Genomic DNA, 15,637 nt, shown 5'->3' with positions numbered 1-15,637 from the left:
TGCAAAACTTTCAGAGAGAAAGATGAAAACATGCCTGTTAATAAGGTACACTGAAAATGGCTATCCATTTTGAAGCAACTAAATAGCCTGAAATGTTTCAAAACAGAAGTGTACACCAGCTGCTTTCAGTCACCATGCTGCTCACTCTAAAGTAGTGAATGTTGTCCACCATGTTTGCAGAGATGAAATTTTCTTAGGTTTTTTACACCTAATCAGATAAGTCACTAAAATTTGAAGTCCAGGTGGACAGATATTTAGTTGTGGTTCTCTTGGTAATGTTGAGAAATGACTCGGCAGCAAAAAATCTGTAAAAAAAAAGTATTTTTTGTTATTTTCCAAGCAGAAACGAAGATTCTTTTTTTTTTTTTATTGTTATTGAATAAGAGTTCCGAGTGAATGAAGATGAAAGGATATTCCAAATGAAGATGAAAGGATATTTATGGCCTGATGGAAAGTTCATAATTTGTCCTGCACGTTGCAAATTGCAAGTAGATTATGTCTTCAGACAACTGGAAGAAGCCCCACATTTGCAAATCCTTCAAGTCCTCATGGGGACTTGAAGCACCCTGATATCAGCTGAAGAGACAACATAGCAGGGCATAATCAGTCCAGGAGATTTCTACAGTGATTTGATGACTGACACGGGTGATGGAGGAGCCGAGAGGAGACGTTCTCTGCTGATCTCATACTTACAAACATGGAAGAATCATACTTACAAACATGGAAGAATCAGGGTGAGGGACAGCATTAGCTGCAGGTGATGGATTTCAGGATTCTGAGGGAAGAGGATCAGGGCAAAAAGTAGGATCATAATCCTGGATTTCAGGAGAGCAGAATTTGTCCTTTGCCCTTCCAAGACCTGCTTGGAAGAATCCCAAGGAAAGCAGTCATGGAATGCAGGGACAGTGTTACAAATGCCAAAGCCCACCTGGACTGAATCCGGTAAGCATTGTGAAAAGCAACAAGAAGGGTTTCTACAGATATATCAACAGCAAAAGGAAAACTAAGGAAATCGTGGGACAGCTGCAGAATGCAGATGGAGGCCTGGTGATGAAGGAGATGGAGAAGGCCAAGTACTCAGTATCTTCTTCATTTTGGGTCTTTATGGGTAAGACTGGCCTTCAGAAATCCCAGGTCCCTGAGACCAGTGGGAAAGTCTGGAGCAAGGAAGACTTACCCTTGGTGGACAAGGATGAGGTTAGGGAACATTTAAACAAACTGGACATATATAAGTAGATGAGACTTGATGCGGTGCACCTGCAAAGGCTGAGGGAGCTGACTGATGTCATTGTGAGGTCATTCTTGATAACCTGAAAACTCATGGTGATTGGCAGAGATGCCTGAGGACTGGAAGAAAGCAAACATCAATCCTACCTTCATGAAGGTCACTATGGAAGATGTGGAGAACTACAGGCTCATTAGCCTCATCTCCATCCCTGGGAAGGTGATAGAGCAAATCCTCCTGGAAACCATTTCCAAACATATTAAGGACAAGAAGGTGACTGGAAGTAGTCAGCATAGATTTACAAAGGGGAAGTCATGTCTAACCAACCTGATAACCTTCTATAATGAGAAGACTGGCTTTGTGGATGAGGGAAGAATAGTAGATGTTGTTTATTCTTACTTTAGCAAGGTTCTTACTAAAGTATCAGAAATAGTGTGGCCAGCAGGAGCAGGGAAGTGATAGTGCCCCTGTACTCAGCACTGGTGCGGCCGCACCTTGAATACTGTGTTCAGTTTTGGGCCCCTCACTACAAGAAGGATGTTGAGATGTTGGAACGTGTCCAGAGAAGGGCAACGAGGCTGGTGAGGGGTCTGGAGAACAAGCCTTATGAGGAGCGGCTGAGGGAGCTGGGGTTGTTTAGCCTGGAGAAAAGGAGGCTGAGGGGAGACCTCATTGCTCTCTACAACTACCTGAAAGGAGGTTGTAGCGAGGTGGGTGTCGGTCTCTTCTCCCAAGTAACTGGCGAAAGAACGAGAGGAAATGGCCTCAAGTTGCGCCAGGGGAGGTTTAGATTGGATGTAAGGAAAAATTTCTTTACTGAAAGAGTAGTTAAACATTGGAACAGGCTGCCCAGGGAAGTGGTTGAGTCACCATCCCTGGAAGTATTTAAAAGACGTGTAGATGAGGCGCTTAGGGACATGGTTTAGTGGGCATGGTGTTGTTGGGTTGATGGTTGGACTCGATGATCTTGGAGGTCTCTTCCAACCTTAATGATTCTATGATTCTATGATTCTTATCATCATCCCCCATAACAACCTCACAGACAAACTGATGAAGTTTGGACTAGGTCAGTGAACAGTGAGGTAGATCGAAAATTGGCTCAACTGTCATGGTCAAAGGGTTGTAATCAATGGCAGAAAGTCCAGCCACAGGCCAGTAACTAGTGATATACCCAAAGGGTTGATACTGGATCACTGGATCTCATGCTGTTTAACATCTTCATTAATGACGTGTATGATGGGACAGAGTACATCCTCAGCAAGTATGCCCGTTACACAAAGGTGGAGTGGTTGATAAAACAGATGTTTGCGCTGTCATTCAGAGAGACTTCAACAGGCTGGAGGGTTGGGCCAACAGGAACTTCATGAAGTTGAACAAAGGGAAATGACAAGTCCTGCACCTGGGGAAGAATAACTCCATGCACCAGCCCAGACTGGGGGCCAACCAAATAGAAAGCAACTTTGCAGAGAAGGACCTGGGGGTCCTGGTGGACAACAAACTGAACATGAGCCAGCAACGTGCCCTTGCAGCTAAGAAGAGCAACAAAACTCTCGGTTGCATTAGGAAGACCATTGCCAGCAAGTCAAGGAAGGTGATCCTTCCCCTCTACTCATCACTGATGAGACACATCTAGAGTGCTGGGTCCAGTTCTGGGCTCCCCAGTACAAGAGAGACAGGGCCGTAACAGAGTGAGTATGGCCCGCAGCAAAGGGTCACAAAGATGATTAAGGGATTGAGCATCTGTCATACAGGGTAAGGCTGAGACACCTGGGACTCCTCAGCCTGGAGAAGAGAAGGGTCAGAGGAATCTGATAAGGGGAAGATGGAACCAGACTCTCAGTGGTGTCCAGTGAGATGATAAGAAGCTGTGAGCACAAATTGAAATGCAAGAAATTACCTTTAAATGTGAGGAAAAAAAAATATTTTTCACTGTAAGTATAATTGAACACTGGAAACAGAGAGGCTGTAGAGTTTCCATCCTTGCAAATATTCAAAACCTGACTGGACAACGTCTTGGGCAATCTTCTCTAGTTGACCCTGCTTTGAACAGGGACATTGGGCTTGGTAGTCTCCAGAAGGCCCTTCCATCTGGAGAAGTCACTGGACTCAGCAATTCAAAACCTCAATGATTCCGTGATTTTGTGAGTCTATGATTCTGTAAGAGATGCCTCTGATAAGCCCACAAGTAATTTTTACTTAACATAAATAAGCATTTTTAATATAGACATTAATGCATAGAATGGCTTAGCAGATGTACTATCAGAAATTTCTATTGATCTGAGTCTAAATGGCCCAGCCAGTTAGCATGGTTAAAGCATAAAGAGAATGATATGGTTACCATCACTACGTTAGGCTGCTTTCCACTCCCTGGGCTTAACAGCCAGCAGTCTACTTGTGGGAGACTGGCAAGAGACAACCTTTGGCATAAATCCATCATAAGATTTGAACTTGTATCTTCAAAACCAAATTGCTACGAATGTGATCTCTGGTAGATGATGTAGCCCAAGGAACATTAACAACAGCTCAAACCTTTACCAATCTTGAATGTTTTTATATAATTTTTTCAGGTAAGTTTAATGTAGGACTAAGTCTCTTATTTCCTCCAAGCAAAACTCCTACAGTCATGGCAAAGAAGGAACTCTAAGATTTTTCCATTATTTTAGCTCATGCTAGATTTCCTAAGTATCTGGAAAAACTATGCATACATTGTATGACAAGGAAACAAATGCATTCTCTTGTCTCTGAGAATTCCTGGAAGACATATCTATGTATAATTTCCAGCGTACACTGCAACATTCAGAATGTTTTGATGAAATGTTCAATTCAAACTTGTAAGGATGAAATGTTCATCATTACAGAGTGGTATTCCTTGAAGAAGAAAAAAGTAAAAGAGAAAGATGATATGTTTGTCCTCAGAATCAGATGCATAATTTGTTTCCTTTCATTTATCTACAGTTAGCATTTTTCTCTAATTCCCACAATTCTGTCATTCCAGCAGTCATAGAAAGCTAGTGTTGTTCAATAGGAACAAGAGGAAGTATTTCTTTAGTTTTAATTAGAATTATCATTCATAGAAACTTTCTAATTATGTCCATAAAATAATTAATAAAATAGGATTTGCATAGATTTTGACAGTGAGAAGCTTGTTGATCTAAGTGGGCAGATACAGTGAAGGAAGGCAAGGTGCCTGGTGTTCAACTTAACAAATTGCTTAATCATAGCTTTTCCAAACTTAAGTCAATTAAAAGTTCTCTTTTGCAAAACTCATCCTGCATATAACCCTTCTTTTTATGTGTTACCCTACTCTTTCCATTTTTAAGGTAGCTGATTTCATATTAAAACCTTTATAGAAGCTATGTGAACATGTTCTATATTCCTATACCCACACCAGGTAGGGAAATTTCCAGTAAGATGAGTCAGTGTGATAGCTCCTTTGGGTTGGTTTTATTATATTTATTTTTTGATTATTCTATTGCTGTAGTGATTAGGATTTCAGATAATGAGCTAAAACAATATATTACTAGACTGGCAGTCAATCATATCACTATCACTTCAAACATCATTTAAGAAGATCTACTTTTTTTATTATTTATATAGCTCCATAGTTCATGGTGCTACATAGAACAAATCAAAGACAGATTCCCTGCCCCCTAAGAGCTTACAGTCTAGGCAAGTACAAGAACAACAGGAGATAACACAGGCAGGGGACAGAGAGGGGTAGTAAATGAAGAGATGGACGGTTAGATTACAGTCACATGAAAAGCTAGTGTGTTTATCTTAGTGGGTACAAACTGGGGAAGTACTTGAGTAACTTTATTTTTAATTAGAACTACATTTTATAGGAAAGCCAGAAGAAAAGGTTTTGAAAATAAATTTGAAAGTGTCAGAGGTGCTTGTAGGAAGGCAAAGAGGCAAGACTAGAAGGGAACAGGACACTAACATATTTGAGGTTGGAAAGCAATGATCTTGGATGTCAGACGAGTCAACCTCAGTGACCCTTTCATTTCCTACACATCTTTAAAAATATGACAAAAAGAACAATTGCTCCTGTACACCTAAATGCAGGCTGGTATCTTATTTTGCCTTTAATATTATATCAGTACACATTTCGGGACGTATTGGACAAAATCTTGATTTCTCTGAAGTAGGAGTTTTGACACTGCTTTCAAGGTAGTCAGCATTTTGATCATCATATTTTGTGATTGTTGATGTATTTGGAGACCCTAGTGTATTTGGAGACTAGAGTGAATTTCTGTCTAAAGTACTTTAAATATTTTTCTAATATCCTTAGTATAATAATAATACAAAAATTATTTTATAGCATTATCTTTTATCTCTTTGTGTGCTGTTATCTCTGCTGATGACCCCTTTTCCCTGAAAACATTTTGATTTTGTAGAATATCAGGGCATTTCTCCTACTTCTATTTGGGGCTTTGGATTTTGGTGGTTTTTTTTCTTCATAAATTATGTCTTTTCCATTCTGAAATATTAACTAGTTAGTGTAGTAGGGCTAAACAGCATTATTTTGTTTTTTTGGAAGACTCTATGGATGAAACCAGGAAGGATTATTGCACAGAGCCTCAAGTAATATAAACATGAAAGAACAGGTTCTTTCAAACCTATACTGAATTCTTCAACAGAAAATTGAGATAGAAACTTCAGAAAGTAATCTCTCATACAAACACTTCCAGATAGTCCTTGGATATGTTTGTATTTGTATATAGGAGAATACTATTAAATGGTCTGTTGATGTCTATAATGGGCCAAATCCTCATTTACTATAAAACATCACATATCTCTTGATTTCATCTATTTGGCTCAGAAGTTTCACTGCCAGTCTTTCACAAATGACATTTCTCAAAAAGCTAAAGGTTTGGTTTTTTTTTTTTTCTTTTGTCACTTATTCTGTAACATCCACATAGTTATCTATTTCTATATGACCATACTGAGACAACCTGAAGATCCAAACTGAGATCTTGAGAATCCTTAATGATTACAGACTTCTATCTTCCTTGAAACAGAAACAGGGGAGAAGAAAAAGAAGTCCCATTCAGGTTTTGCCTCCAATTTTCATCCACGAGGTAACACCATTGACTGATTTATAACTGCTTTAGAAGTCTTCTCTAGAGTGACATTCAAGGTCAGTCGGAGAAGCACCCATCATCCTGTCCTGGGAAATCAACAGACTAACTGAGCTAGTATATGAAACCACATAAAGCAGTTATATATGGATTCTGAATCTTCATGGGCCAGATACTCAATTTTAGCTGGTGTAGTTCCATTTACTTCAATGACACTATAGAAATTTATACTACATGAGCATTTGGGACTAAGCCATTCAGAGGCCTTTCAAAATGAGGGAGTTTTCTTCAGAATTGAGGATTTCCTTCATAACAGTGAAGGGAAAATGAACCATTGAGCTTTTTGGAGTACAAAACTACCAGTAGTATTTTCTATTACTTTGGGGGTCAAGTCTTTCTTAGTAATTTTTCCTCAAATGGCTTAATTTTCTGTGAAAAGTACAGAAATAATTACTAATGCACAACAAAGTAACAGTATGAATTAGTGTATGATTTTTTAAAAAAACTATTATCCTACTATGAATCTGTGGAGTAGATCAATTAGAATTGAGTTCTAATCTCAATCTTAATACAAATCTCCAGTTAATTTGCATATTTCCCTTAATGGAAAGTTGAAATTCCTACTGAAATCTTAATTAAACCACACTACTTCTGCATTAGGATTCTTGTTCCTTGGGGAATTTTGACCCAATGAAATATTTGGGACATATTCTGCAATCACACTTATTTTGGTTCACATAAAGCTTAATGAGAATTGGTCATGTGCATCAAGGTGAGAATGGAACCCCTGCTTATTTCAACAACCTTAATGGAGCTAAGAAAGGTTTGTTTGAATATAATACAGCATTTTATTACATGATTTTACAAATTTTATTGTAAATCATCAATCAAATGCAATAGCCAATTATTTTTTCCATTCCAAACCATCATAGTTATGAGTTTTCATTGTGTTGTATGACAATTACTTTCTTTCCCTTTGTATTTTAAAGAATTAACTTAAATATGTATTATGTAAGTATACTCATTTTCAGAATCTTTGCTGAGGGTGTTTTTATCTTGTTTATACTTCAGACAAAGATAACCTGTTCTTTGTTATCACATAAATTGGGATGAAAATCTCACAAATATAAAAGAATTTGCTTTCTCAGTCCCTATTCACAATGGAAATGGCCAGCTCAGTCTCTATGAAGATTTATGAGAACTGTGTAGTAGACAAAAACCTCCCCTTTCCCCCCCAAATTTCATGATGTAATTTCTACAATTTGGATGATGTAACTTATACTCCTTTGCTAGAAAAATTAAATTAAACCCCAGTAAACAAATTATCTCATTATTCACCAATGACTGATTATCTATGATAATTTTAGTTTTTTTTTTTTAATTTAGCTAAATGAATTTTTTTCCATATGAAGACCATCTTCATAATCTTTTTTGGTTGACATAACATTCCTATATGGCCCACCCTATACATTTTTTGCCGAGATATAAATAAATTTACAGTAGATGCAGGTGCAAGATTCAGCATCTGTAGGGCAGTATTTCAAAATGTTATGTCTAGGAACTCACCACAGGCAGAACATATAAATTAGCTTTGAAGCAGCTAAGAGCCAGATCCTGCAAAAACTTATCACAATGTGCTATACTGGCTTCTCTCAGAAATCCCAGCAAATGCTCTGGCCACACCTTTAGTGGCAAGAATCAGCAGGATAGGGCACTAAGTTGAGGCTAAGTACCAGTACTGACACAAAGTACTCTACATACATTGCTCAAATCACACAGCAAAAATAAAACAACTAAAACTGACATAATTTTAATGCTTTTTTTTTTTTTAATTTTGTGCATTGGATTCAAACAGCAGAGTGCACTTTAACTGTTATCACAATGTGGTCAAGAGGTCTGTGTCTTTTACCATTTACACACAATTGTTCATGACAGCATGTTATCAGCCTAGTGGAAACCAGGGGTGTAGCATGGTAAGCAGTGGTGGTAGTGCACCTATTTTTAATATTATCTAACTTGAAAATATGTCTCTTCTAAGATTCCTTTTTCTTGATAAAAATATTTTTCACCAAACGTTGGTGGTGCACACGCACTACCATTCATGCTTGGCATCACACCCCTGACAGAAACACATGTTCTTGTTTTGTTGATAAAAAGTATTACAAAAATTTCCATAGAAAAACTATTTTCATAGAAATCTTGCATTTCCACAAATAAACCTGAACATTTTTTTTTTGAAGAAAAAAAACTGCTCAAGAATTTTGTTCATTTAGTATTGTGACTGTATTGAAAAATGCAGTCCTCCTTAAAGTTCTCCACATTCACTTCTTTTAGGTGACCCATCCCACTTCCAATATTCACGAGAATTGCACAGGCTCCATTGAGTTCAATTAGTAGCAGGAACAAGGGTTTCAAAATCCATTCAGGCTAAAATGCAAGCCCTCTATGTGTGAAATACACTGCTTCCCACCCCCCTCCCTCTTTTCACAATTAAAGAAAAAAAGTAATTGCTTATATCTAAAGGTTGTAAGATACATTCCTTTGTACTAAGGAAACTTTCATTCATCTAAAAATTGGGTCAAAATTATGGATTTATTTTGTTGGTTTTTTAGATCAAAGTTCCAGCCCAGGTAAATTTAAGTTACTGATTTTTTATTATTATTATTATTTATTTACTTAGTTCAGTGACACAGACAGTCCAAAAAGCAGGTGAGCATCCTTATATTTATCCTTCTATTCATGGGATTCATGTTTCTTCACTTTAACATTTCTCCCATCCAGGAAGCTCATATTGCCTGTCCAGATGGTAGTTTCAGTCTACCAGCAGTTAACAACTCTTCTATGCTTGGAAGTTCAGAAGAACATATGTTTTCTTGTTCCACTATAGTTCTGAGATATTACTTTTACTAGACTCCTTCCATGGTTAGTATCGTCTTGGACATTTATTCTCCATCTCCTGGCAACCGTTGAACTTCAAAAGGAACTTGCAATTTTTCACTGAGACTGCATTTGAAACCAGCCACAAAACTCATATGGAACATTCATTCATTCAGTATGGTGGAAACCCATGACGAACAGTGTAACCCCGCAAAACTTGGTTGATCCATGATGCTTGTGATTCGAGTCTGGCCATTGCAACTGCTGAGATCACAGAGTCTCTAGTTCATAGACACAGCGGCATGAGGTAACTCATTTTATTTTGCACAGGTTGCATATTTCCACAGGAAACATTCTCGCAAGGTTGTTTGGAAAAAAGACGACAGTTTGTGCTTGGGGTATTTGGCTTCCCAGCTCTATGCCATGGTTTCTTTACCTGGCAACCTTCTGTCGTTAAACGTGTGCATGTTGATAACTTCTTCTGTTTTCACAATAACAGGGGCCTGTGGCTTGTGTTTTAATCGACGCTGACACTTCAGAGACATCCTTAGCTCCTCTACCATGGCGCTACAGAAGGACCTCTACAGAGGGAAATAGAGGAAGAAGAAAAAAAAATATCTGTAAGAAATGTCTAGCTGCAATGCCTAGAAGCAGATTCACTCTATTGGCACAGTCTTGTCAGTCCTGTAAGTTTGTTTTGTCTCAGCCTGGAGCTCATAACAAATTGCTGTCTTTTAATTATGCATCACATAATAATTAAAATTACTTATCAAGCTGTGATGACTCAGTGAAAAAATCACCTTGTCTCTACAGTTATTCATCTGGCAGATACTGACTATGGATACATATGATACATAAAAATATTTCAAACAGATGTTCTGTTAACATAGTTTAGTTTTACAGGATAGTACCTGAATGTACCATGTATATTAGATATTCAGTAAAGTCTCCTTGCCCATATTTCAAAATAATACTTTTAATTTCTATATGATTGAAAAAGCTGTTCTTCAACAAATCAACAAGTCTTAGTGTAGGAATTTTACCTAAATTAATATTTAAATACTATTAAAATGCAGACCCATTACTGAAAACAAATATCTACTCTGTTACTTTTAATATCTTCTGTATCTAAACAGTTCTTCCACTACTATCATTTGTAGAGTATATATTTGCAAAAAATATTGTTTCATCACTTTATGAAAAGCATATTATCAGAAAAAGTTTATTTACATTTTCATCAAAAGCTAGATCCTCAAAGCCCTTTTTCCATTTTACAGTGCAACAAATTTGAAAAGTAAAATAAAATCTCCCTTATTCCCTCAGTCTAACTGAATTCTCAATTGCTAATAGTGTGCTGAGCAATTGGCCTTCCTCAGTGTGAGAATTGGAGTGTGGATGAAATATGGAAGTAAAGAGGAGGAGTCTCAGTTTTGGGGTCTGTGAATTAACCACTTTTATCATATAGTTTAACTTAAAGGTTTTCCAGCTAATGGAGAAATGCATTAACTAAATAACACATCTCAGAGCCTGAAATGTTATGACAAGCCTCTGACAATTGCTCTCACCCAAAGTAAATTTAAGGTATAATCTAGCCCTTTGCATTTTGTTTTCTTAATAACTAATCTCCAGTCCAGGAAGAGGATCTGGAAAAAGGGGGGGGGGGGGGGGGGGGCGAGAAAAGGACAGAGCACCTGGAATTACTGTAAATATCTCTTGATCATTGTTTGATTTTTTGTGATTAGTGGTAGATCATCAGTCAATATATAATTGTCTAATTTATCTCCCCAATCAAGAACTTTATTTGTAAACTGTTACATCTCCATTATTCATACAAAACGGAAGTTTGGAGATTAGATCCAGAAAATATTTAAGCACCTCACCCTACCTAGTTCTTTGGGAGCCTAAATTGAAACTGTGTTCATCAAAACCTGCATTCAGCTTCCAACCTCCAGGGCTGAAGGCACTTTGAGCTGTAAGTCACTCAGTTTTCTGCATTAAACTTTATAGGTTTGTCCATAGTCAGTAGAAATTCTGCTAAACACATTGGTGTTTGTCTTAGTCCTGGATCCCACGAGAATTCACACTCAAGTTCTCCATGCATAAGGTCATCAATTCAGTAGGTGTGCTCTCAAAGGATCTAACAAATCAGGTTCCTCAAAAAAATTGGCAACTGCTAAAGAACGGCGCGTGGCAGACATTACAACTTTCTTCTGTGTAGCCATTCATTAGCTGGAGCATTAGAGCTGAATGTGAGACACATTTGAGAGTGTCAGTTCAACAGTGTCTTCTGCTGGAGGAGATTTAAGCTTCAGTGTCTCAGCAAAGGGCTGTAACTTACAGGTGTTAGACCATTCCAAGGTAAAAACACTTGCAGTTTCCACCTACTGATCCTGTTCCACTTTGAACGGAAGCAGTTAACAGAGGCAGAGCAGGAGAAAGGGAGAGAGGGAGACCACAGGCTGTTCTGTAGATTAGGGAATATAGCACACAGGGGTAGAGGAAAGGCTTCAGTGGTAGTTCTTGTTTCAGTGACAACTTCAATATGTTTATGTAACATTCTGTTTAGTGCATAAGAGTGCAAACATGAGTTGTCTCGGTCATGGGTTAGAACTTAACCTGAATCCCCCAAATACTGAACAAATGTCCTCTTCTCTAATCCTTTGCATGAATAAGGGAATAAGCAGGTGGGAAGGAAAGGGTAATCTTACTCTGACTGTGATATTCTTTCTTTCAAACATTCCTTTCTCTTGCTGAGTTTGAAATAAAGGTATGACACCTACTCAACTTATGATAGAGAGGGTTTAACCACCTACAACTAAGAAAAGTTTAAGTTGTGAATCCAAAGGAGAGGAAGGTATATCTTTATGGTGCGGAGTCAAGCACAAGTCCTTCAGAGGCCAAAGTTCAAGACACAGTTTGTCGTTTCTGGCTGGCTACATGGAGTGACTTCTGCAATAGACACTCATTAGCAATCCCTTTTAAAAACATTCCGGTGCACTGGGTTGATATCCAAAACAGAACTTATGGCTTTCATTGTGTGAATGAGGTGGCTAAAATTTCTCATTGAATGGTCTGATCTGTAATATGTCAGATCTTCATGCATAAGGTATCTTTGCTTAGGACTGTGTACAAAGCAGGAAACTGTACCTCCTTCTTATCCAGCTATACATTGAAAGAAAATATTCAATTCTTTTAGACTTTCTCTTTTTTTAAGAAAGTGCTGTTGTTTAACATCAGAACTGCAGTTATGATTATGAGTCTGAAATTAATCCTGAAATCTTTCAAAAGGGCAAGATTTAATTTAATATTCCCTAATGGCTTACAGGTTAAATTGCTAAGGCTTGCAGATCTTGGCATTTTCACTATATGGGGAACCTAGCACGTAACTCAGGAATGTCATGGGGAATCCATTAAGAAGTAAATGCTGCAACTCTCAGTGTTACACCACCTCTGGCCATTATATGGCTCCCACCTCTGGAGTCAAAGACCTGACTGAAACATTCTGAGGAACAAAATCCTTCTAAATTTAGAAATGGTGCATTAGCACTTAACACCTTCAAGATTTGGTCCCTTGTTTTTTTTTGCCAAGACATCTAACAAGAGTGCTGAAACAGAGTGAATCCTTTTTAAGATGCATCAATCCACCAAAACCTTTTGCAAAGATCTGCAAACACTTACCAAAGGGTATAAATTTTCAGGTAATATCAGTAGGAACAGGATTACAATCAATAGCCAAGAGGTAAGAAGATACGTGTACTTGATGCCAACATTCAGAAATATCCTGAAAATGAGATCTCAAGAAACTTACCAACACATTTTGTCTGAGAATTTTGCCTGGATCTGAAAACTCATTAAATGAGAAATGTTGGCAAGACTGCCAGTCTTAAAAAGGCAGTTAACACAATTTTGAGATAGCTATTTTATCCAGAAAATTCTTCCATTCTGTGTTTTCAAATTATTTTGTATAAATTAAGTTCATGGGAACTTATTGGCATATATGGTATTAAAAATATGATTTAATTACTTAATTTACTAAGTTTTTTATGTATGCTATGTATATTAAAATATCAAATGTCTGAAAACAGTAAACAGTATTAGCTCCCAGACAGTACTATTGTTTTGGTAACTGAGTACTGAATAAGAGAAATATTACATCTCTTTTTTTTTTATTATTTGCAAATTTCACTCACTCATGTGTTTTAAAAAAGATTAATTCAAGGCTATGTAAAAGTTCATGACCTGGATCCTTATTCTTCTTTGGGTTCTAGCTGAGAAATATAAGGAAGAGTTTTCCCACATATTGCAAAATCATGTTCAAAAAAATTCCTGTACAAAGGAATACTTTATGTTTGACCTTTTTTCAATAGAAATTCTTTTCTTGTCTCGTTTCAATTCCAACCTGTGTACAGTCTCCATTTTCTGTACAGTTAAACTTTGTGTTCTTTCACTGTTAGGATAGAACTTTTGGAGTAATAAGAGATGAAAAAAAGAATCAGCCCTAGAAAACTTTTTTTGTGACAGATAAATGACGTTTTCAGATATGATTTTAAAAAATATAATCCAATGTCTTGATCCTGATTTCAATTGACCATTCAGATTGTTAAGGAAACACAGTGAAATGTTTACAGAACTATAGGTTATATTTCAAAACTGTTGTCCGTCATGAAATTGAGCACTTTTAGTATATATTACAAGACTCTCAGCTTAATTCAAAGAAAATAACCTTTTGCCCCTGACTTACCTTCCACACTGCAGGCATGTTACAAGAACATTTGTTATTATTGATTTTTCACCAACCCTTACAAAATCATAAGTTGTCTTCTTAAATGTTACCAGAAAATAAATGCTGCCTCCAAGTTGTCTTAGATCTGATCTAATCAAATAGTAGAAGAGTTGAAGGAAGGCATACAGTTCTCTAAACACTGGTACAGTTAAGTGTAACTGTTTTGTTGCAGCAAAACAATCACTATAAAAGTTAGAAAAAAGAGCTGCAATTCTAAGTGGGGAGTTCAAGTCTACAAAAGAAAATTTTAATCTGACCTGTAGTTCTTAGCCTTTAACACAAAACAATTTTGAAAAAACTCGTCTCCTTAAGAAGAGTAAAGTAACTGATACCTCTTTCATTTACCACAGCAGACAGCTCACAAGTCATGCAGAATCGAGAGAATAATTTTACGAAATGTTACCACTGTTTACTATCTATTTAGACAGCTTGTGTATGGCTTTACGGCCTGAGAAAAAAAACATATCTTTGCATGTACGTATTAATATGAAAGATAGACAATATTTAAACTGTGTTCATTGTATTGCTTTATAGGAATTTAGAAAGATAATTAGAAATCATATTAGTATTTGTTAGACACAGAATTATGAGACTATCACCATAGATTTTGCTTTTAACAGCCTAAAAAGAGCAACAGGAAGACAGGAATGGCATGCCTGCACCACTCTCAACATTCTGATTTAAGTGATAATATTCAACGTGTTTTAAATATAAAAATCTCTACTCACTTGCTGGTTTTTATTTTTTTCCCTTTGATGCAGTTTATATAAAGTTGACTGTCAACATTCAATAAAAAACTGTAAGATTTACTCAGAAGTTCATTACTTCCAGTCTTGTGTGTCAGATATTATTTATTTAATTTTCTTAAAGCAGTTACAGCAATAATCCTGCATCATCTTGTCATGTTATGGGTCAGTGTTCTAACATCTAGTAGGATATATCAATCAAACTGTTTTTCATCTTCTCGAAGTTAGCTGAGAATGAATGCACAGCGCTACCCTGACCCTCCCTCCAAATCAGTTTCTGCTTCCATATGCCACTCCTCCAGGGATTTTGAATGTCTGTATGGAAAACCTGTCAATCTTAAACCTCCGAGACAGAAACACGAATCCTAGCAAAATGTTGACTTAGGATCACAAAGAGATGAACAATTAATGGAATGAAAAATAACCTCAGAAAAGAGAAATCATATTTCATTGTAGCTGAAGCATTACCATTTCAAAAGAAGTTAAAGTGTACTTGTAATGATCAGATTTTTAAGTTCTTAGTTATATACCTAGCCTTAGACGTGATTGTTGATCGAAGGTTGTACACATATTTATGTATATGCACATATATCTATAAGTGTATATAGATATATGTAATATAATATGGTTACATTAAAAATATTTTGCCACAGACTCTTTTGATGTAGCACCTTTCCAATCCATAGCAAGTATAATGCACAAGTACACTGCAGGCTAAGTTCACATCAATTAGCTGAAAATATCACCAATATATTCTCAATTTCAGACTTAGCAATTATTGCTTTTTTGGTAGAAGTAGAATGAGCAGCCATTTTAGGAAGTTATTTTCAGGCCAAAATGTATGGGAGATTTCATTGCCTACTCAAATACAGGCAATAATACCAAGCAAAATGAAAATTATAATTCTGTAAATTAAGCTTTGCTT

At 36.8% G+C, this 15,637-nt stretch overlaps 1 protein-coding gene across 1 annotated transcript in view; it reads right to left on the bottom strand.

The window, feature by feature from the left end:
* Positions 1–9,599: 9,599 nt before the first annotated feature.
* Positions 9,600–15,637, bottom strand: part of GRIK2 (glutamate receptor, ionotropic, kainate 2) — a 446,885-nt gene continuing 440,847 nt past the window's right edge. Inside the window, exon 16 of the mRNA XM_009320161.1 lies at positions 9,600–9,764. Coding sequence (XP_009318436.1) covers positions 9,600–9,764 — 165 coding nt within the window. The remainder of the gene's footprint in view (positions 9,765–15,637) is intronic.

Source organism: Pygoscelis adeliae, unplaced genomic scaffold (genome assembly GCF_000699105.1).
Source record: "Pygoscelis adeliae isolate BGI_AS28 unplaced genomic scaffold, ASM69910v1 Scaffold41, whole genome shotgun sequence".
Classification (NCBI taxonomy): domain Eukaryota; kingdom Metazoa; phylum Chordata; class Aves; order Sphenisciformes; family Spheniscidae; genus Pygoscelis; species Pygoscelis adeliae.
The sequence above is the reverse complement of the archived record's forward strand: the minus strand, read 5'-3'. Positions and strand labels throughout refer to the sequence as shown.